At 45.7% G+C, this 22799-nt stretch overlaps 1 protein-coding gene across 3 annotated transcripts in view; it reads right to left on the bottom strand.

Moving 5' to 3' along the window:
• LOC149359429 (uncharacterized) overlaps nucleotides 1-22799 on the bottom strand; it is a 215525-nt gene that overhangs the window by 7340 nt on the left and 185386 nt on the right. For 2 of the 3 annotated variants that reach the window (XM_089571655.1, XM_089571657.1), the window contains 4 exons: nucleotides 17041-17287; nucleotides 2722-2949; nucleotides 1725-1966; nucleotides 820-918 (listed from right to left, as the gene is read on the bottom strand). In XM_089571655.1, the coding sequence (XP_089427781.1) occupies nucleotides 820-918; nucleotides 1725-1966; nucleotides 2722-2949; nucleotides 17041-17287 (816 nt within the window). The remainder of the gene's footprint in view (nucleotides 1-819; nucleotides 919-1724; nucleotides 1967-2721; nucleotides 2950-17040; nucleotides 17288-22799) is intronic. The other variant, XM_089571656.1, reaches the window with a different exon arrangement.

The raw sequence follows: 22799 nt of genomic DNA, 5'->3' as shown, positions 1-22799 counted from the left end.
TTGATGCCTACGCCGGAAGAGACATCCGGCATTCCGCCAGCAAAAGGCCGAATTCCATGACCGAAAACGAATTTTGAGTCAGTGGGAGTTCTAAATTTGTCGCGTTAATATATTGTTGAAAGAAATGACATGGCGTAAGAAGCACCGAATGCGGAAGGTGGAATGCCTCTATAGTGATTCAGTGTTTATATAAAATGGTCGACAGCCATCCAAGGCCATACCCAAAAACCCAGTACTTCGTCGAGATCGGATTATCCCCTCACAAATTGGCATTATGTTAATATGTTTCCCAAGATAAATACAGGAAGTCTTAAAGTTAACATTTTTTTAAACGAGATTTATTGCCTCAGTACCTCACATGGCGAAAGTGTGATGAAGGACCCAGTAAGGAATAAAGTAATGCGAATATGTTAGCTAATTTTATAAAGTCCAGTGGTGAGCGATGGTATGGTCCCTGCGTCCAGGGAATATATGAAGCAGGGTTGCGCGGTGAAAGACCCGCTGCATTCAGGAGTCGGATTCTTGTAGGCTTGATAGCAGGGCAGTTCCACAGTAAGTGGTGAATGTCGGCTTCAATGTGCTCGAGTTTACATATCGCGCACCCAGGCCGAGAAAAAAAATCTCAATACTGAGGCCAAGTTAGCATGTCAGGATTGATTATAATCTGGTTGTTTCCACACCAAAAAACAAAAGTATTAGTTCAGAATCAAAAGCAGTAATTACGTGAATAAAGTTGTTCTTATTAGTACGTACTGTACCATCACCATGTGGCGTATCAGTAATAGAACGCATCCTATGCTCAACTTTAGGAGCACTCACCTTTTCGACGCATGATTGGCTGCCCCTTAGTGGCAGAAGGGCTCCATCTCTGGCGGAGTAAGACACCATGCTCATATTTCTTTTCTTACCAAAGGTGCACTAAATGGGAAGAAAGCAACAAAATAATAAATAACATGGAGTTGCAGCCGGTTAGATGCTTGTGAGTCTGAGCAGAAGTCCGGCGGCGGCGTCTAGACGCTATTAGGTATTCTATAATGTAATGACGAGCTCTAAGGCGCTAGATGAAATGTTACTGGCTCCACTGATGACCACGGCCTTCCAAGGAGAGGCTGTCATGTCGCTCGAAGCTGTTTTTCTTAGGGGACGCAGGCCTTTTAATGGGAAGAGCGCATAGGCTGTCCAAGTCACTTTCGTTACTCCGCCACCATCGCGTTGTCCTCTTATAATCTGGCACTTATGTTGTACTAAAAAAAATAGGCGTTCTATTAATCGTGAGCATAAATCACTGCCTAGCTTTAATGCACGATTTCCACACATCGTTTCCAATGCGATAATCTTTTGTGGTATCTGCTTATTTCGAATTGGTAGCCACTCATTTGAAGAGCACGACTCACACTGTACACCATGGTTCGAAGCAGAACAAATGAAAGAAAGAGAACAACACAGCTACAACGATCGACATTCATTCAGCTCATGTATTGTGTTTCAAACTCCATCAGTGTTGTATATCGCTAATCGTAATAACGAACTTTCAACCATTTGAATCGGTTCCGGAGTCATGGACTGAATGCCAGATATCAGGAATACATCACTCGTTAATGTCTCGCGATATTTGGGAGAAAATTTGTGTTGACTGAAGAATGACGTATAGAGCTTTTCTTTTTCTCTTTTTGCGCTCGTAGCGCGGCGGCCATCATTGCAGAATGGACGTGTCAGCCTCTTACGTCTGAAAGTGACGTCACCAGTGTTTTCTTGGCGCCCTTCACGGTGGGCAGTGACGACCAGGACTGCCCGGACTGCCGGTCCGAAGCGGGCCGCTCGCACTGCCGCAGGTTCCCCAAGAACCGGTTCAGCTGCTGCTTGAACATCCGCGTCGTGAGCGTGTACAGGACCGGGTTCAACGCTGAGTTCACTGGCAACAGGAAAACAGCCACCCACGCGTACAGCGTCTCGTCAATCTTCGTGCCTGCGAGATGTGTTGCAAGAGAGGGGCTAAGATTAAAGAGTAAGCGCTTCTTGTCAGCGAATTGTAGCCATTTTTATCCGCCAGGTAGTCCCGACAAAAAATTCCTGATAAAGATACTTGATTCAGCATCAGTCTTACTAAATTGAAATTAATAACTGAATACATGAATAAGGTCATAACCATTTTCATGATGAGCTAAATACCACTTTCGATTTAGAATCAACAAAGCCTCAATGATCCTGTTTAAGATCGATCATCCGGATTGATTTGTGAGTGGCAGATAGCGGCTTGGTCAAATGTTTAGGGGAAACCCCCAAGGTGGAGAAGATTTGTAATAAGGGAGTAATTACTCACTGACATCCACCAGAGCGCAGCCATACGGCTACAAAGGAAAGCTATACAGGTTTCTCAGAAACTTCGCAGTTAAAGAAAAATTTGTCCTGGTCCGAGGTTCGAACCCGGGACCACCGCTTCACCAGAGCAGTCGCTCTACCAACTGAGCTAACCGGGACGGCAAGCGTATGGTAGGGCGAGAGTGAATTGATCAATAACTCGAAGTGGGAACTGTGTTGGCCAAATGTTTAGAGGGAAACCCCCAAGGTGGAGTAGATTTGTAATAAGGGAGTACTTACTCACTGACATCCACCCGAGCGCAGCCATACGGCTAAGCTTTCCTTTGTAGCCGTATGGCTGCGCTCGGGTGGATGTTAGTGAGTAATTACTCCCTTGTTACAGCTAGGGGCTTGTACACGCACCAGCAATGGCGACAATCTTGATGAAGACGATGGGCATCCAGCAGAGGAAGTCGGTGCCCACGATGAAGGCGAAGCGCTTGGCGATGGCGCGGTCGTGCAGCTGCTGTGTGGAACGCAGGCCGACCTTGGAGTGCGTGATGGTGACGAACATGGTCAGGTAGGCGTATGCGATGAAGGCGAATGCGATGCTGTTCACCACGCAGAACACGAACGCCGAGTACTCCCAGCCTGCGCACCGAATGAGAAGAAATTCTGCCTAAATATTAATGTGAAAGCAATATATAGCTCATCGGCTACGAAACTGGGCGTCGGCTTTTAATTGCAGCAGTGGTCTCAAAAATCACAGATGACGTAACCAAGGTATAAAAAAAAAATTCTTCGCCCGGACTGAACCAAGGACTTCCAGATTGCTAGGCGAGCACCCATTGAATATGGCACAAAACTTTTTTTTCCTTCTTTATTTTCTCTTCAGGGTCAAAAAGAGATTACAGCCGAATTGAAGCAAAATAAGAATAACTGTACAGTAATATTAAAATTAGCAGCCGCCGTCAGGCTGCGCTCACAAAACCGCGTTGCTTCTTGACCAACATAGGAGAAAAGAGAAAATTCGTTGCCATACTTGTATATGCTAATTAATATGTGTGTCTTTAGAAACGGAGAAAAAATGTGAAGTAAAATGAATTAAGAATAAAAAGTAAAAGTAGAAAAACTAGTACTTTCGATTTTAATGCGCATAAGTAGTCTTCAGTACCCTCCGTGATTTCTTTCTATCGTTATGACTAGGGCCCGGAAATTTAGGCATTTGCCTAAACATGCCTATAAATGCCTAAACTGGAGATTTTTGCACTTGCCTGCCTTTTTGTCATTTTTTAGTAAATACTACCTATTTAACCGCATTTTTTGCCTATAAATGCCTAAATCCGGCACTTTGGTCCTCGCTGCTGTTTTTCAATTTTGAGACATCTGTCTATGTGCGGTGAGAGGCGCGCGCCGATGCACGCACAAAAGGCGCGGGTCTCGCCAAACGTTTTTCTCGAATTGTAACATGAACGCAGTGTAACGAACTGATTATCTCAAAGTGTAATAAGAGACGAGTGTGGAAAGAGACCTGACATACATTACTGCAAACTTCCCAAAAGTGACGGAAAGGATGACAAAGTTGGAAAAGGCTGGACTCTCAATAGATGAATCGTTGAAGGTAGTGGCAGAAGTACCAGCAGCACTTCGGGGACTGGAAGGAAAGGGATCTACTGCTTCTACGACGATGCAACAATTGGTAGAAAGAAATAGATGCCTAGAAACAATTTCCCTACTCAGAGACTTTCTACGCGGAGACGATACGGCCACATCACCTGAAGGCCTTAGCCTTTATCAACTCTCATGTTTTAGGTTCGCGCTACTAACTTGTTGTGACGTCAAAAGAAGCCTTTTAAAGTACAAAGCTATGCTTACAGAAAATCGAAGGAGCTTCAAGTTCGAAAACCTGAGAATGCGCTTTGTTGCTTCAGTTGAGGACTGCGTACGCTCCCTGCTTGACTTACAAATCTTGTACATATGGATAAAGAGTATTACTCAAAGCGTCTATTTTTGCTTTATAGCGCCTATTTCAATATTTTTTAGAGCCTAGATGCGTGCCTATTTCGGGGTTCTTTAGTGCCTAAATTTCCGGGCCCTAGTTATGACTAGAGGCCGGATTTTTAGGCACTAAAAAGCACGTTTTAGGCGCCATAAATAGGCGGCTAAAACTGCATTTTAGGCACCTAACGGAGAAAGATAGGCACTATAAAGTTTATCAAAATTGCACACAGTTCCGAACTTCAGCGCGCAATATCTGCCGTAAAATAAAACAAAAACACAGCAGGAATGATTTGGGACCTTAAACAAAGTGCGAACATCAGAAGCCGTTTTTTCTAAGACTTTCGCGCAACTTTTCGTACAATACACATGCTTCAGCAGAGCAAAAGGGACGGTTACCAACCCTTTTTAAACACTTTGGTATACCTCGAAACAAACATTTCACTTGTCGTGTACAAAAGTAGAGATAATGAACACCTTGACAGGCGGCCATGTATTTAGAAATTGATAGAAACATTGTCAATTCAAAGCATCTGACAAATGAGTTGAGTCTTCGCTCACACAGGAATTGAACTTAATTATTGCAGGCATACACGATGCTTCAGCATTAATAAATATGTTGTCATTTGTGTAAACACTGTTTTATAGTTTGTTGCTTCACGTGTCTGGAGCCACACGACTATCAAATGGTGCTTGCCATTAGAAGGGTCTGGAAACCATATATACGAGATGCTAGAAAATGTTACACACAGTGCTGCTTGATGCGGAATATGCCGAAAAGAATCATAATTCTGCACTGGCCTACGTACATCCACGAGGATCCATGGTAAAATAAACATCATCCAACTAGAAATCACTGTTAAAGCTATGGAAGCAGTAGCAGACAAGCACCATCTGGGGCACAAGGAACGAAAATAAGGCAGGTTACCCAGGTGGAAATTTTAATCAGTTAAACTGTTTCCAGCAGGTTTATGGAACATTTTACAGTTGGTTTCAATTGGAACCAACTGGAATTATTTGGACGAACCTATAACTTACTCTGTATGCTTTCCGAAATGTGGTGCCATCTGGTCAACTACCACTTTAACAGCCAAAGTCATCAAGAAGCTGCCACGATAAAATGGCAGAAAATAGGAAAAAGGTTCAGCATTTGAGACAGAAATGGTAATAGCGCTGGAATAAGACGTACACAAGAAAGACTGGCACAGGACAGCGCATGTCCTGTGTCAGTCTTTCTTGTGTACGTCTTATTGCAGCGCTATTACCATTTCCGCCTCAAAGGAAAAAGGTTTCTTCGCTATTTTTGGCTGACGTGGTTGTATTGTGTACACAGCCGGCGTAGGTGCGAAATGGATTCGAAAGCAAACAGAATCTGAAAGCAAAACCACCGCGTATTTCAGGCCCCTTTTCTGTAAAATAGGGCATTTTTAGGCACCGACGTCGGAAATAGGCATTTATAGGCACTGACACCCAAAATAGGCATTTATAGGCACTATAAAAAGAGTATTAAACATATTGTCAACACCTAATTCGTGCTCATATGTAGAAATGGTGCGCCTACGAAGCGTTGAAAAAAATAGGCATTTGCCTAAAATCCGGTCTCTAGTTATGACATATGAAAAGGAAAATATAAGAATGTCAAGTGTTCATTACGTTATCATCTTTTGTGTAGTTCGTATTACAGCATTTATATCATAAATGATGCGTCGATATTTTTTCAGCGACAACTCTGCTTGCTGTGTTCTTCCATTTTCATTTTTCGCAATACATGAACTACTCCTAAAATAAAATTGCCCAAGCGGCCATCTTCTGATTTTCCTGGTCTCTGCTACAAATTAGCGAATAAGGCAAAATCGCTGCACAACTAAAGACCCCACAACCAACATTGAATTATATATCAAGAATAAATTTATAAAAGCAAGCATAAAACTATAATTATTATAAACGCTGAGTTGGTGTAGTGGCTGCGCGCCTACTGATAACACGCGCGCTACTGGAACACGCCCCTTTGATAAGGGCTTATATACCGCGGCACCGAGCGCTGTCGCGGGCACTTCTTCCTAGCTTGTCATAGACGCCGGCCCAGCTCTGCTGGCGCTTGCCAGTAACTTTGTTAGATGGAATAAAGAAATTCCGTCGGTGCACTTTGCTGCAGCTTCGTGGTTCTTGCTTGTACGGACGAACACCACATAATGGCGACGAGGATCAACGCATCTACAGCGGGAACCTGGAGCTAAGTTGGTATTGTTTTCCTCACTCCGGAACTGAGACTACTGTGAAATGGCCTTGCAGCTGGGACAAATGGAGCCGTTCGACGACTCGACCAGTGACTGGACGTCGTACGACGAGCGACTTTCCTCGTACCTGAGGGCGAACAAGGTTCCAGCCGACCTTCAAGTCGACGTTTTCGTGAGTCTCATCGGTCCGAAAACCTATCAACTTTTAAAGTCCTTGACTGCTCCCGATCCGCCTACTTCGAAGTCGCTAAGCGCGTTAAGAGAAGTTTTAAGCACACATCTATCTCCGAAGCCATCCGTAATTGCCGAGAGAGCGAAGTTTTATCGAGCAACGCAGCGTGAAACGCAAACGATAACCCAGTTTGTAGAAGAGATACGCAGGCTGGCTCAAACCTGCGACTTCGGTTCTTTTCTCGACGATGCGCTTCGTGACAAGTTTGTTTGTGGCATGCGGCGAATTGACATTCAAAGGCAGCTGTTCGTCGAAGACAAGCATTTAACGTTTCAGAAGGCAGTTGACCGCGCATTGGCCTCGGAAGCCGCAATGAACAATGCAGCGACAGCTCATGACTTATCAGACAGTTCGGAACAAGCTCACCGAATGCATGGTGGAAAGGAAAAGAACAGGCACGCTAGCAGTCGCGAAAAGGACCCTTCATGCTATCGTTGTGGTTCTGTCAAGCATGACGCACAAGCATGTCCGCACTTAAGAGCTACTTGCTTCGAATGTAACCGCCGAGGACACATACGCAAGATGTGCAAAAGGACAGAATCGAAAGGACGGAAGCAGTGCATGCGCGCTCTTGAGTGCAACGCCCAGCCCGACCTAACAGAGCTGAACAGTGTTGGCATGTCTCGGACACCGCCCATAATGGTAGAAGTTAATGTGGAAGGAACTACCTTACAAATGGAGCTTGACACTGGAGCAGCAGTATCGGTCATGTCGCATTGTCAGGCCAAAGTCTACTTTCCCGGTATACGTTTGCAGCGAACAAAGATGCAACTGAAGACGTACACAGGGGAAACTGTGAAACCTGTTGGCGTAATAGATGTGCTCGTACGCTACAACCAAGAGGCTTTACTGCCGCTGTACATTCTACCGCAAAACGGGACACCACTTTTAGGTCGCAACTGGCTACAGCATATCAGGCTGGATTGGGCAGGCTTCCAACGCCTTTGCAAGGTGTCCGCCACGTCAGGCAGTCCCCCGGCAGCATTAGAAACTCTGCTACGAAAAAACGAAGACCTGTTCAAGGACGAGCTAGGAACCATAAAGGGAGAGCAGGCAAGCCTCCGGTTCAAGGATGGCCAAGTGCCCCGTTTTCTGAAGGCACGGAGTGTACCTTTCGCTCTTGTAGGAGGGGTAGAGGCTGAGCTACAAAAGCTCGAGAAGTTGAGAATAATTTCTCGCGTCGCCAGTAGCAAGTACGCTACGCCAATTGTTCCCGTAGTGAAGCGCGACGGGTCAATTAGAATTTGTGGCGATTACAAACTCACGCTGAACCCGATTTTAGATGTCGAGACTTACCCGCTTCCAAAGTTGGATGAACTTTTGTCAGCGTTGGCAGGAGGTCAAAAGTTCTCGAAAATCGATCCCAATAGGGCTTATCAGCAAGTAGAGATGGACGAAGAGTCGAAAGCCTACCTGACTTTGAATACGCACAAAGGCTTGTATGTGCTTAATTGTTTGCCTTTCGGCATAGCCTCAGCACCCGCGATCTTTCAGAAGATCATGGACAACGTCCTGAAGGGTCTTGACGGAGTTACTTGCTACATCGATGACATAATGGTCACCGGTAGAACGGAAGAGGAGCATCTGAAGAATTTGGAGGCGGTACTGAAACGGTTGTCAGAGCGAGGCATCAGAATAAAGAAGGAAAAGTGCGAATTTTTCAAAGACAAGCTTCAGTACTTGGGCCATGTCATTAGCAGGCACGGAGTAGAACCAGCTACTGACAAGCTAGAAGCTATTGCGAAGGCTCCTCGTCCTACGGATAAGCAACAGTTGCGTTCATTGTTGGGCTTTATAAACTACTACGGCAAGTTTGTTCCCAACCTATCAAGCGTTGTTTTTCCTCTCAACAGATTCCTCCGGCTCGATGTCCCCTGGGCCTGGAACGACGAGTGCGAAGCAGCGTTCTCGGACATCAAGAAGCTGCTTTCACAACCACCGGTTCTTACGCACTACGACCCCAGTGCACCGCTGCAGTTGTCGTGTGATGCATCGGCATACGGCATAGGAGCTGTCATCTCTCATGTGCAGCCAAACGGTGAATGCCATCCGGTGGCGTACGCATCGCGTACACTATCTGCAGCAGATGTAAATTATAGTCAGTTGGAAAAAGAGGCACTTGCTCTAGTTTCTGGCGTCAAGCGTTTCCACCACTATCTTTTTGGGCGTTCGTTTGTTCTTGTTACGACCACAAGCCCTTGCAGACAATTTTCGGTCCCAAGACGGGAATCCCAACCATTGCCGCAGCTAGACTACAACGGTGGGCTGTACTTCTGTCTGCCTACAATTTTAGCTTGAAGTATAAACCGTCGTCTCAAAACGCCGACGCAGATTGCTTATCTCGTTTGCCTTTGCCGAGTGACAGTGAAGAACGCTCGGATGAGCAGTTTTATCTCCTACGCATGCAGTCCCTGCCAATTGACTATCGTGAGGTGGCACGTGAAACGAGCCGAGATTCGCTTCTAAGACAAGTCAGGCAGCACGTAATGAACGGCTGGCCTGAGCGCGTCGTGAATGAAGAAATGAAGCCATTCCTTCACAGGCGCTGTGAACTTTCTGTGCAACTAGGATGCCTCATTCTTGGAATGCATGTTGTTATTCCTCAAAAATATCAGCCTCAAATGATCGAAGAATTGCACCAGGGACACCCTGGCATTGTTAGAATGAAAGAACTAGCACGCAGCTACGTGTGGTGGCCAGGAATCGATCGTGACATTGAAGCTCATGTGCGTTCGTGCAATCCATGTCTAACGCAGCGCACAATGCCTTGCCCTGCTCCTTTGCACCCGTGGGCATGGCCAACCAGACCATGGGAACGTCTGCACATCGATTTTTCAGGACCTTTCAAGGGTGTCATGTTCTTGGTTGTGGTCGACGCTCACTCCAAGTGGCCTGAGGTGTGCCAGATGCGTGACACGTCCGCAGAAAGCACTATAAACCGACTACACGAAATCTTCTGCAGGTTTGGTTACCCTGAAGTGGTGGTGTCCGACAATGGCCCGCAATTCATTTCGGCTGCTTTTTCAAATTACCTTAAAAGCATTGGCACGCGGCATGTGCGCACATCAGCCTACCATCCCAGCAGTAATGGGCAAGCTGAACGATTTGTCCAAACCTTGAAAGCGGCATTACGTAGAAGTACCGCCGCAAACTTAAGCACAATGTTGGGGGAGTTTTTGTTGTCTTACAGGAACACTCCACACACGACCACGGGCGCGGCGCCGGCCACTCTTTTGCTACGGCGGCAGCTGCGCACCCGACTGGACGCAGTCAAGCCATCGCTGCAGCGGAATGTTGCGACAAGACAGTGCGCCCAGACAGTGCGTCGCAAGCAGCGTACACGTGCATTTGCTGTGGGTGATAGTGTTCTGGTGCGAAATTTCAGACGCGGTGAAAAGTGGTTACCTGCGACTGTGGTGGCAAGAACTGGACCTGTATCGTACAGACTGCGAGTGGAAGCCACTCGAGGTGTGTTTGTTTGGAACCGTCACTAGAACCACATCATTCAGGCTATGAGCATGGACTCGAGTACTGCGCCTGAACAGCATGACTCCGAGCAGCCGCATCCAGCGACGACGGCGGTGCAGCACGATTCATCTCCGCTGCCAGCCACGACAGAGCGCCGTTATCCTGAGAGGCACCGACGCCCTACAGACCGCTATGTGCCATGAACTAGGTTTTCGTGTTTCATTTCCATGTACCCGAATGAAAATAAGAACGGGGGAGTGTAGTGGCTGCGTGCCTACTGATAACACGCGCGCTACTGGAACACGCCCCTTTGATAAGGGCTTATATACCGCGGCACCGAGCGCTGTCGCGGGCACTTCTTCCTAGCTTGTCATAGACGTCGGCCCAGCTCTGCTGGCGCTCGCCAGTAACTTTGTTAGATGGAATAAAGAAATTCCGTCGGTGCACTTTGCTGCAGCTTCGTGGTTCTTGCTTGTACGGACGAACACCACAGTTGGCTCCTTTCAAGACGCGACTACAGAGTTACACTTGTCGCTGAGAGGGCAAAAGTGCACTGAGTTTTAGCAGTGACAATTAAAATAAAAAACGCACCCACAAGAACAAAAACCAAAAACAAAGATGTTCATGATTGAGGCATTCACATGTTCAGTGCAGAGAATAATTTCCGCGGCTTTAGTCGCCATCGGAAGAACACTCTTCAGCCTTAGCATCTGTTCTTTGAACGAGGAAATGTTGGTAGGAAGACTTATGGTGAAAACAAAATTGCAGCACCCTCCCGAATGACCTCATTCCGAAGCGGCTCTCTCACTCTGAAAAATTGCCGGTTTAGTGCTCTCCGTAGTATTCGATAAAGAAAAGTGAGGTTTCTGTTTGCAATATTTATGACGCAGGCGCTTCATAAACATTCATTTCTGCATCTGCCAGTCGCACAGAAGTGCGCCTACATAGCATTCTCTCACCGGCTCTTTCAAAGCTTGCAGTCCTGCCCAACATCGCATTTGCGCTGTTCCGAAATCTCGGTATTCAGTTGGAATAAGATACGTTCAATAAAACTTGTCAAGCCTCCCCAGAAAAAAAAAAAAAACATGATTTAAGGCACACGCATTTTATAAACTCATTCCTCACCATTAAAGGGCAACTGCACCACTTGAGAATTTCGCGATATTCGAAGATTCAAATCTGTATAGGCTGTAGGTAAAGCATGCCAAGTTTTTTTGCACTAGCATTTAAAATAGTAATGTAGTCGACGATTGAATTTTGCGCTTCTCCTCAATGTGATAGAGGAGTGCGGGAAAGCTCAGTGCGACGTCACGGAAGGTATGATTTAAAATTACCGCTGCCGTCAGCCACACCCTGCCGTGCCTCATTGGACGCTTCCAAACAACTCAGGGCAGGATTTCCCTTCGGTGGCGTTGGTTTTTTTCCCTTCAAAGCAGGCGTTTATGCGTTGGCAATGTACATACCTTCAATGACGTCATCATGCGCCCCCCACTTGGCATTGTGCGCTGCAGAGAAGCTCTAAGGGAGTCGTGATTTTAAGCGGCGATTACGTCCCTATTTCAAATGCTAGTCCAAAAAGACTTCGCATGCTTTACCTGAAAGTTTCACATATTCGACCCTTTTAAGCTAGTCGATTTCTAAAACCTATGCAGTTTCCCTTTAAGGCTCTGCTGTTCCGGAAGCACGGCCTGCAGTTGTCATAAAGTAAAAAAAAAGCATGACGCCATAACGCCTGTCACAATTTTTCTTTATTCTTCCCTTCATCTGTTTTACGGTGAAAGCAGTTATTACGCGCCCACCCTAAGCCCTTTTTGTTTGGCAGCGATCTAAGTGGGTAATCGCCAAGCCAAGGCAAGGTATGCAGAAGATCGATGCTCATCCAAGAGAGAAAAATAAAAGAATGGAGAAAACCCAGAATAAGAAGAAGAATGGAAAGAAGACGATTGCGCAGAGGAAGGAAGCGAAAAAAGAATAGTCGAGCAAGACTGAAGGAGGCCATCGAGGAGAAGTAAAAAAAGAGGAAAGCAGAAAATTATGGGCTAAACATAGCTACACTTTAATTAAAACATGACCGATCTCGCTTAATGTTTCACTAAGTCGCAGCGTAGCTCAGCGAATCAATTTGTTTGCAACCTCTCTCGTTTCCAATCCAAAAGGAAGAGGTGAGAATAATCGTAACTAAAGAAGACATAGATTTTAAGTCTATACTCATATAGTCATATAGGCTCCAAGACACTCAACGGATGTTGGAAATGAAGATGCTCACGCGGCTGCCAGCGCGCTATTACCCCGGTTCTGGCAACATTTGCAGGAGCATAATTATCCAGAACCGCTGTTTAGCTCTAGGGATTTACTTCAACATTTGAAATCAACGATGAATGTATACGCCGAACAGCAGAAAAATCTAATCAGGGCGCAAGTCTTTGTCAAATTCAGCTCTAGGCTTCCTAATTCGTAAGATTCACATTGGGTCTTCTGCTAACTTGTACCAAATGGTATGGGCATGCCAGAAAAACTTAGCTACACCAGCAATCAATAACCCAGAAACCGAGGACTGGGAGGCGGCGCCATCCAGCTCATATTCGGAAGACCAGATGTTGCTGGGGAACCGGGCAAGAGCGGCGACAAAAGCCAATGGGCTCCTGGAACGAGGGTGCACCCAACCATTCTGTGCATGAAACGTTTTATGCGAAGCATATTACTAGAGCTACACTACAGCCCATCGAGCGCGGCGGTGGAGCTACCACCGTTACCACGTGACACCACGTGACAACATGACGTCACAGCAGAGGAGAGATGGGCTGCCGGCTCGCGCGGTCGGCCGTGGCGGTGGAGGCTCCACATCAGAGGCGCTGCCTGCTGCTGCTGGGGGTACATCAATACAGTCTATAGGGAATGGTGGCGGTGGTGGAATAACTAAGGGTGTTTCCCATGTACTTTCCATGGGTGCCAAGAATTCTGTTGTAGCCGGTGCTGGGGCAGCGGTTGTACACTCTGCATTGAATTCACCGATGATCCCGTATATAGCTGCCACGGCAATCCTTGCTACACTTCTAGTGGTTGTATTAAAATGACCAAGTATTCAACCAAGAAAACCCATGTATTACCAAGCCTAGCCATCAATATGCTTCGCATCTGACTAGGCTTAACCTTAGCTAAGCCTCAGCCATTTTTTTTCTCTCTCTTTATCCCACCTCTTCTGTAGCCAAGGCAAGCACTGTTACGAGCGTACTCTGCTGCGAAATGAGCTGCCAATCCTCTCTCGAGCATTTTTTTTACACAAATGGATATGTGTTTTGTAGGCGTTTTCTTACTGTCTTGACCTGTGGTGGCACTAAGAACCTCAAATAAAGAACCTACATCCTAGCACCGGCCAGTCTGCTATGTAAATGCGGCCGTATGACAAAGCTAAAGTTACTGCCGCCCAGTAGTGGACCACTTTATGCATGATTTTGACAAAGCAGGCCAGTTGCGTGGAACAAACACTAATTAGGTGCTCAGTGTTGTCAGGCCGAGTTTTCATTATCTGCAAAAACGTCTATTCAGATAATTTACTTATGCAGAACTTGTCACGATTTCCGTGGTTAGTGGAATAATGTTTCTGTGGAGTGCCCAGAAGGAATGAATTTTTATTCGGTGTATTTAACGTAACACTAAAATTGCGAACTCTTCGTGGCGGGGTGGGGAAAATATGTACGTCCCCCTTGTTAAATCTAATCAAAGATTGAGGCTGTCACCCCGTATAAAACTACGTTATGGAAATGAAGCGGAAACACTGGAGCGATGACAGGGCCAGATGAGATTGAAAACTAAAGCAAACACGACTATTTTAAAAATTTCATTGATGCTACACTCTCGTTCCTATTCTTATATTAAGCTCAGATCGGTCATTTTGGAGCGCTATCACAGGTGTGCACAGAAGTGTTTTTGTAATTTTTTTTTTCGTTTTTTCAGGATTGGAAATGGTGCAGTAACTGTCTCGCATTTCGGTGCACACCCGAACCGCACCGCAAGGGAAGTTGGGAAGGAGAGAGGAAATCTGGGGCAGTTGGTACATGACGAACAAGACAACCAGTAAAAAAAGACGAAGATGAGAAAATAGACGTACACCACGAGGTGTACGTCTCTCTTCTCGCCCTTGTCCTTTTTTGACTGGTTCTCCCCTTCGGAAGGGAGGAAGGTGGGAGTGAAAGAAGAAAGAGAGAAAGAGGTGCCGTAGTGGAGAGCTGCGAATGGAAGCTTTTTGTGATGGTGATGCTTGAAATGCTTGGAATAGATGATAGTAGGCAGTAGTCGATCTTTCGCGTTTTTTTTTTTGCTCTGGCAACATGCTCACAACCACGAGCTTATTAAACCTACAGGCCTTAATTAAAGCTGCTGGGTGCGAACTAACTCACAGAGCAAAGCCGCCTGAGGTGGTGAGCTGATTTTCTTTCCACGTTTTTTATTATACGGGCTGCAGGAGAGCGAACTGAAACAGATGAGTTCTCACGGGAAAGTAGTTTTTATTCAGCAGCATAATGAGCGGAGAGGAATAGCAACAGTTTAGCGGTGACGTGAGAGAGATTTCTATAGAGAGAGAATTCCTCTCTCTAATAGACAGGCCTGAATTAAAGCTGCTCAGTGCGAACTAACTCACAGGCCAAAACGGCCTGAGGTGGTTCGCTGATTTTCTTTCCACGTATTATACGGGCTGCAGGAGAGCGAACTGAAAATGATAAGTTCTCACGGGAAAGTAGTTTTCATTCAGCAGCATAATCAGCGGAGAAGAACAGCAACAGTTTGGCGGTGACATGAGAGAGATTTCCATACAGAGAGAATTCCTCTCTCTATTGAACAATTCTCAGATGGCCCAAACAACGGGCTTCTGAGGTTAAAAGTAGATGCCAGAAAGAATTGAAGGAAGAATACCAAGCCAACTTTTAGATGTTCGTGGGAGGGACACGTTACTGTAAGCAGAAGTCTTACGCGTCATTAAATAAATCTTCACGACATATATTTGTAACAAAGTCCTTTGAATGCTGTGCTCAACGCAAAGAGGACACACAGACGTGAGAGGTGATCCTTGGAGATTCCATGTGTACCTAAACGAAACATGGCGTTGCGTTAATACACTTTCAGTGCAACATAGATATTGGCTGTGGTCTTCGTTGTTTGCATAATTCTCTGCCCGTCTCCATCGTAAATTATCGGGCTATTCTACCAAGTGTGATAAAGCTGCTGTTTTCTGAGACCTGTCATCCGGACTACAGTAGATATTACTGATGCCTATAGCTCCAAAAAGCATGTGGAAGCATGTAAGAAAACTCTATAACGCTGAGTGACAAGAAATTAGCCTTCTTAATGTTTTGTACTTATAAAGAACTTTTTTTTTCTCTTGGTGAATTGCCTAAATGAGGAGTTTGAGCGGAACAATGTCGCTGAATGAAGCATTCGTCACAAAGCCCGCTTGAGATCCTTCATTGCCAAGATTTGGCTACTCAGGCACATAACGAGGGCCTCTGATCTGGCCGTGTTGATACCATAGATAGCATAAGAGGGCTCTAACAGGCACCGTCCTAACCGCTTAATAGGATTCCGGGACGCGCTTGCGTTTTACGTTCCACATGCACCACCTATGCTAGAAGTCGCCCTTGTAAACATATTCACGTAAAGGTGCCCGAAACATAAGTACGCTCGATTGGTAAAACAGACAGCCTTATCCGCGGCTACACAAACAACGCGCTGACGTCATGGGTTTGCACCCCACTAGCGACGTGTGGTTATGTTTTCTTCTATTTGACGTAAACTGAGCTTCTGCTTTAAGCGATTATACAACTCTTTTCTGGCTCTCATTAACACATAAATACAATCATTAATTAACAATACGTTATGCTTTCTTCGGTGTCAATGACTGTAACCTCTTTCCAGGTTTCTATACTCTGCTTTTGCAGCATTAAACCGGCTGCGAATTGGCGCATTTCATTTGTCTTCTAGTGCTGCTATGCCTTGCTAAGCCACTGCCATTGCCTTGCTAAGCCACTCAGAACAAGAACTGCAAAGCATGATCAATCAGTTAGACAGGCAGAGCAGAACGGTGGGGCTAAGAATTAACACGCAGAAAACCAAAGTAATGTTCAACAGCCTAGCAAGGGAACAGCAGTTCGCAATTGGTAGCGAGGTGCTGGAAACAGTAAGAGAATATGTCTCCTTAAGGGAGGTAGTGACCGCAGATCCGGATCATGAGAGGGAATTAAATAACTAGAAGAATAAGAATGGGGTGGAGCGCATATGGCAGGTTCTCTCAGATCATTAATGGTAGCTTACCAATATCCCTGAAGAGAAAAGCATACAACAGCTGTATCCTACCGGTACTCACCTATGGGGCAGAAACGTGGAGGCTAACAAAGAGGGTTCAGCTTAAGTTAAGAACAACGCAGCGAGCTATGGAAAGGAAAATGATAGGTGCAACGTTAAGAGATCGGAAGAGGGCGGAGTGGGTGAGGGAACAAACGCGGGTTAATGACACCTTAGTTGAAATCAAGAGGAAGAAATGGGCTTGGGCAGGGCATGTAATGCGAAGGCAAGATAACCGCTGGTCCTTAAGGGTAACGGAGTGGATTCCAAGAGAAAGCAAACGTAGCATGGGACGGCAGAAAGTTAGGTGCGCGGATGAGATTAAGAAGTTTGCGGGGATACAGTGGCGGCAACTGGCAAATGACAGGGTTAATTGGAGAGACATGGGAGAGGCCTTTGCCCTGCAGTGGGTGTAGTCAGGCTGATGATGATGATGATGATGATGATGATGATGCTATGACTGTCACTCACCCCTTGAGTCCGGGTCGTGGATATGCAGGGGCAGGCAGACGCCATTGCTGCCGTAGAACTCCTCGCCGTAGTAGTCAGGCCGCATCATGGGCACTGCGGCCAGCAGCAGCGTCACCAGCCACACGGACAGCATGCACAGCCAGGCGAAGCGGAACGTCCGCCGCTTCAGCGACAGCGGGTACATGATTGATACGAACCGGTCCACCGTGATCACCGTGAGCGTGAACACCGACGCCTCACTGCTCACCTGCACAGTGATCACCGCGCATGCAAGACACAGGGTCTGGTTAGTGTGCGGACAGAGATTTATTTGCATCAAATTAGCCAAACATATTCTGCAAAGCGAAAATGTCAGCCGCCACCAATTTTTTACATGCTAACAGTATTAAACCTTTGCTTGCCAATGATACAAAATTGTAACTTAACAAACGCATTTTTTCCCCTTAAAAATACTCCGGTGCTTAAATTTTTTTTTCACATTCCGCAGGATGGCTGTGGAAATGATTGAAACTTTTATATTTATTGTAGACGTAATTAAATGCTATAAATTATTACTGGTAAAACGACAGATTGTGGGCCTGGTCACTGCAGAGTATTTGTGGTGCCCTTCCACAAGAAAAAAACAATATTCAAGTCAACAATACTGAACGAAAGTCATAAAAAGTAGTTGATTTGACCAACGAAAGACAATAAATTAGTCAGTGTGTCTTTAACTCCGGAGAGGTTTACGCAAATGCTCCTTTTTTGGAACATTTGCGTTTGGCAGAAGAAAAATACAGACACAGGCGATACTTTTACAGTCTTGCACATTGTATCGGTTGGCTTAAACGCTACCCTATTCTGAGCAACAAATAAAATTCAGGGGCACTTTGACTGTCTAAAGTGCGTAGAGGCGAGAGCGTTTTCCGCACCACTTTGACTGCCTCTGTGGCACTGGTGACGTCACCACTGGACGACTTCACACAAAATTAATGATTAAATATTAAGTAATGACAAATTACTAATTAATGGTAAATGACTGGTTAATAACTAATCCTAATTAATGGCGCTTCAGCTTTGCCTTTAGGAATGGAATGCGACAGCGTGTTGTAGCGCTGCCAAGGAGTCCACGGAACGCCACCACTTGTTCGGCGCGATGCCTTACCCTTTGAACGCAACGTTTTTGAGGAAAGAAAATGGCGCAGTAATTCTCTGTCATCTCGGTGGAAACCTGAACTGCACCTTACAGGAAGGGAGGAAGTGGGAGTGAAAGAAGAAAGAGGGGCAGTAATGAAGAAAATGAAAATTGTATTTTAGGAATAGAAATTATCCAGTAACTGTGTCACATATATCGTTGGACACCCGTCAAAAGCGTGACAACTCTGCTGACAGATCCGAGGATGTTTTCGGGCAGTGCGACCGTGGGCAGCGTACCAAGTGTACGCTACCTATCTTGGACGCGCCGTATGTCTTCATGCTCTAACCTCCAGGCTCTGTGCGGAGTCTGAGAGGCGTTTCAAAGTGTCTGAGGCGGCCGAAAGCCACGCCTGCCACCTGATGACGGCGAAGATTGCACTAATAGAGGGGCGGCGTTTGTGCAGAATGTGCTCACGCACCCTCCTTTCTCCTCATCCAAGTACACATCCCACCAGAAGACGACGAATGCAGCACTAGGTTGGTTTGGTTTGGTTTATGGGGTTTAACGTCCCAAAGCGACTGAGGCTATGAGAGACGCCGTGGTGAAGGGCTCCGGAAATTTCCACCCCTTGGGGTTCTTTAACATGCACTGACATCGCACAGCACACGGGCCACTAGAATTAGGAACGTGCGGCGAGTGGTCACGTGATCATGAAATGGAGCAACGCGTTGATCGCTGTGGGAAGTGCGTGTCACAGCTATGCTGTAAAAGCCATTGCTAAAGAAATTTATATGTTTCTGCCTACCACGGATTCAGAAGCGCTTTATGCGATACAGCCTGCAAAGTGAAAGCAAACACTACTCAAGCATAACGGCCTTCTCTATAAATTGTGACCCCATATTACAGGTAACTATAAGGTTGTCTTAAGATATCATACGAAGAATAAATTCGCGCTGAACGCAACACAAGAGGCCTTTTAGACGACCATAGGATTTGGATATGGTAAACACCAGTGCTCCAAATATGGAGCCTGGGAAAAACCCATCCACAGCTGACATTTTTTCTTGTGAAATGCGGGTAGCAATCATCGTTTTTGGAACACTCCTTCATAGTGGGGTGTTTAAGATGTTAAAGTCGATCTTGGTAATGTGGTCCGGGCATTAAATATGGTCATGTTTTGAATGCTAAAAGCTTCTCTCACAAATTACAGTCTGCTTTCCACTCGTAATATATAAGCGCCTACTAAGCCCAGGGTGTCCCTTCAGTATCCCGCTTGGCGGACTGCGATCCCCTTTTGTCAGAGAGAAGCTATTGCGAAAGTGCTGGTCATCGATTTCTTGTCACATGTCACAGCTGTTGCCGTCGTTGCAGCTGTGACATGAGAAAGAGTTCGACGGATTAATTAGGTGATCTTTCTGGAGAGGTATGCAGAAAACTATAAGCAGAAAAAGGAGAGAATAACATGTTTACAGGCTAGGGTAGATGTTGTATTGTTCCCCCTTCGGAAAGGGAGGGATAGGTCGGGGGCACGATCCGCTGCCAACTTATGGCAGCAATAAGTTGCTCGTATCGCCCGCTGTCAATACCGTCTAGTTCACGTGACACAAAGGGAAATATTCCCTTGCCCACGGGCTTCGACATCAAGCTCTCAACCCCCATTACAGCGTTCAGTATCCGCACAGTCATCAGTTATAGGCATACGTGAACAGAACGCTGTTTCCTTAAACATTGTTGCATTTCATACCGGTCCCAACAAAATCTTGCTAAAAGCATACATGTGCCGTTAGATTCGGCCCCGTAAGCGAACTCCGCAACATTGACAGGCAAAACGAAACCTGGTCAGCGCTGGTTATTATGAAAGCAAAAAGATTTGGGTACGATGGTCTAACAACTGAGCAACGACGGCGGCTATCCAATATTCTACTTTTGGGGCATTTAGGTTGCGTGCAACGGAACTTTGAGATTGTTCACCAGCGCCACACTGGTCCATAGTCACAGACGTAGTACGTCCTGTAATACCGCAAGTTCCGCGCAGAACGTCATGGAGTGCAATGGGCGGAAGCTGTGCGAGAACACTCTCAAGCTACATATGGCATCAAGACTGCCATAACACACAAGCTTAGGGAAATTAGGGGCTCGTTAAGACAATTGTGAAGAACGCCAACTGTCCTCAAATGGCGCAAAAGCATAGCCGAATGTTTCTATACTTTTTATTTGTAGTATTCATCGAAGGTAACTTATTGTTGTTTTTTTTTGGAGCTCAAATATGATACTAAGAACTAGGCGCACTGTAAACTCAGGCGCATTTGAGTAGCCTCTTTCCAAACCCTATAAATACTGCTCTGGAACAATAATGTCCTAATCGTGTGAAGGCTAGTCCCCAATCGAAATGACAGTAAAACAACTTACTTATAGTTTTAAGCTTGTGTCAGTGTAATGAAAGGCCAGGTAACGACTGGCTCATAGCGTGATATTTTTAACTGTTACACACATATTTATATATATATATGTATATATATATATTAATATATATATATATATACATATATTTTTTTCGAAGAAAAAGGAGTCATCGATTCGCTTGGCTTTGATCGTTTCCGACAATAATTTTATTTATTTATTTATTTATTTATTTATTTATTTATTTATTTATTTATTTATTTATTTATTTATTTATTTATTTATTTATTTATTTATTATACCTCAAATGCCCCAGTTGGGGTATTACATGAGGGGTGGGCTTATTACTGGCTTTACGTTATTCTTTCGATGAATGACTTGTAGCGGTCTGGATGAATGTGGCGAACTGCTTCGGCAGGAAGGCGATTCCAGTCCTTTGCTGTCTGAACTAAAAAAGCGTTCAGATGCGCAGTGGTATGTGCTGATGGCGGGTAGACTGCATTGCCGTGATTAAGGCGGTGAGAGGCTCGATGTGCAGGGACGATGACGCAGCTTCCAAGTGATGAGTGGTAAAACTTGTGAAAAAGGCATAGTCTGGCTATTTTACGACGCGAATCGAGGGATGGAAGATTAGATTGCAACTTCATATTAGTGACACTTGAATGGTAGGAGTAGTTCGAATGAATGAATCTTGCTGCACGATTTTGAATGAATTCGAGGGCGAGAGAAAGATTTGACTGATGAGGGTCCCAAACTGCACATGCGTACTCCAATTTGGGACGGACGAGTGTTATGTAGGTAAGCTGCTTTATAGAAGGAGGTGCTAGTCGCAGGTTACGGCGTAAAAAACCGAGCACGCGGTTGGCGTCTTTAGTAATGTTAGAAATGTGGGACGCCCAGTTCAGGGAATTATAAATGGCGACACCAAGGTATTTATAAGATTCAACAGCGGAAATTACGGAGCCAGAGATATAGTAATTCGGTGAAACAAAGGACTGCCTGCGATTAAATGTAATTAACGATGTTTTACTAGTGTTTAAAGACATGAGCCATTTGCTGCACCAAGATTCGATGTAGTCCAGGTCTGCTTGCAATATTTCGGGATCGCTGCTGTTAGTGATAGGCCGGTATATTACGCAGTCGTCGGCAAACAATTGCATGTTAGAAGTGATACCAGTAGGCAAGTCATTAATGTAGATTATGAAAAGCAAAGGGCCGAGTACTGTGCCTTGTGGCACACCAGAAACAACGGGGTGCAAGGGGGAGGAGTGTCCATTAGCGTGTACGAACTGTTGACGGTTAGTGAGGAAGCTTCGTATCCAATCAAGAATGAGAGAGTTAAGGTTCAGTCGTGAAAGTTTTTGAAAAAGCCGTCTATGGGGAACTTTGTCGAAAGCTTTCTCAAAATCTAAAAATAATGCGTCCACTGGTATGTTAAGGTCTAGGTTGATTTTGGCAGCCGGGGTTGCGGCAGTGAACAAGCCCTGACCATTCTGTACTCCTCACGCAGGTCCGTTTCACCTTTCAAGAAGCCGTCCACTGCAGCACTCACGTGTGACGATCACAGTGACACAGCATCAAGAAAAGACATCTTTCACCGATAACCAAATCAGCCGACAGCGCCACCGACGTTCAACGTGCCCTCCCGCCCCCCAGAACGACTACTACATAAGGATCGACACCGCACAAGATCGACCATTTGGCAGCCGGGGTTGCGGCAGTGAACAAGCCCTGACCATTCTGTACTCCTCACGCAGGTCCGTTTCACCTTTCAAGAAGCCGTCCACTGCAGCACTCACGTGTGACGATCACAGTGACACAGCATCAAGAAAAGACATCTTTCACCGATAACCAAATCAGCCGACAGCGCCACCGACGTTCAACGTGCCCTCCCGCCCCCCAGAACGACTACTACATAAGGATCGACACCGCACAAGATCGACCATTTGGCAGCCGGGGTTGCGGCAGTGAACAAGCCCTGACCATTCTGTACTCCTCACGCAGGTTAGTTAGTTTCATTGATTTCCACGTGTACTTTTTTTGCCGCAACCACTGCTGCCCATACCAGTCCTTTCTCTGTCACAATGCCCACCAATGCAGAATTGGCAAAAGATGTCGAAGAGCTGAAAAAAGAAGTGTCCGAATTGCGAGACAGCCTTGCTATGTTCAATGAACTCTACGAGGCAATGAAAATCAAACAAGCTGACTTGACAAAAGAGAATAAGGAACTTGCTCGTTGCAA

Source organism: Amblyomma mixtum, chromosome 2, assembly GCF_055824585.1.
Source record: "Amblyomma mixtum isolate Tamu chromosome 2, ASM5582458v1, whole genome shotgun sequence".
Classification (NCBI taxonomy): Eukaryota; Metazoa; Arthropoda; class Arachnida; order Ixodida; family Ixodidae; genus Amblyomma; species Amblyomma mixtum.
Note: the sequence above shows the minus strand (reverse complement) of the source record. Positions and strands in the feature narration are given on the sequence as shown.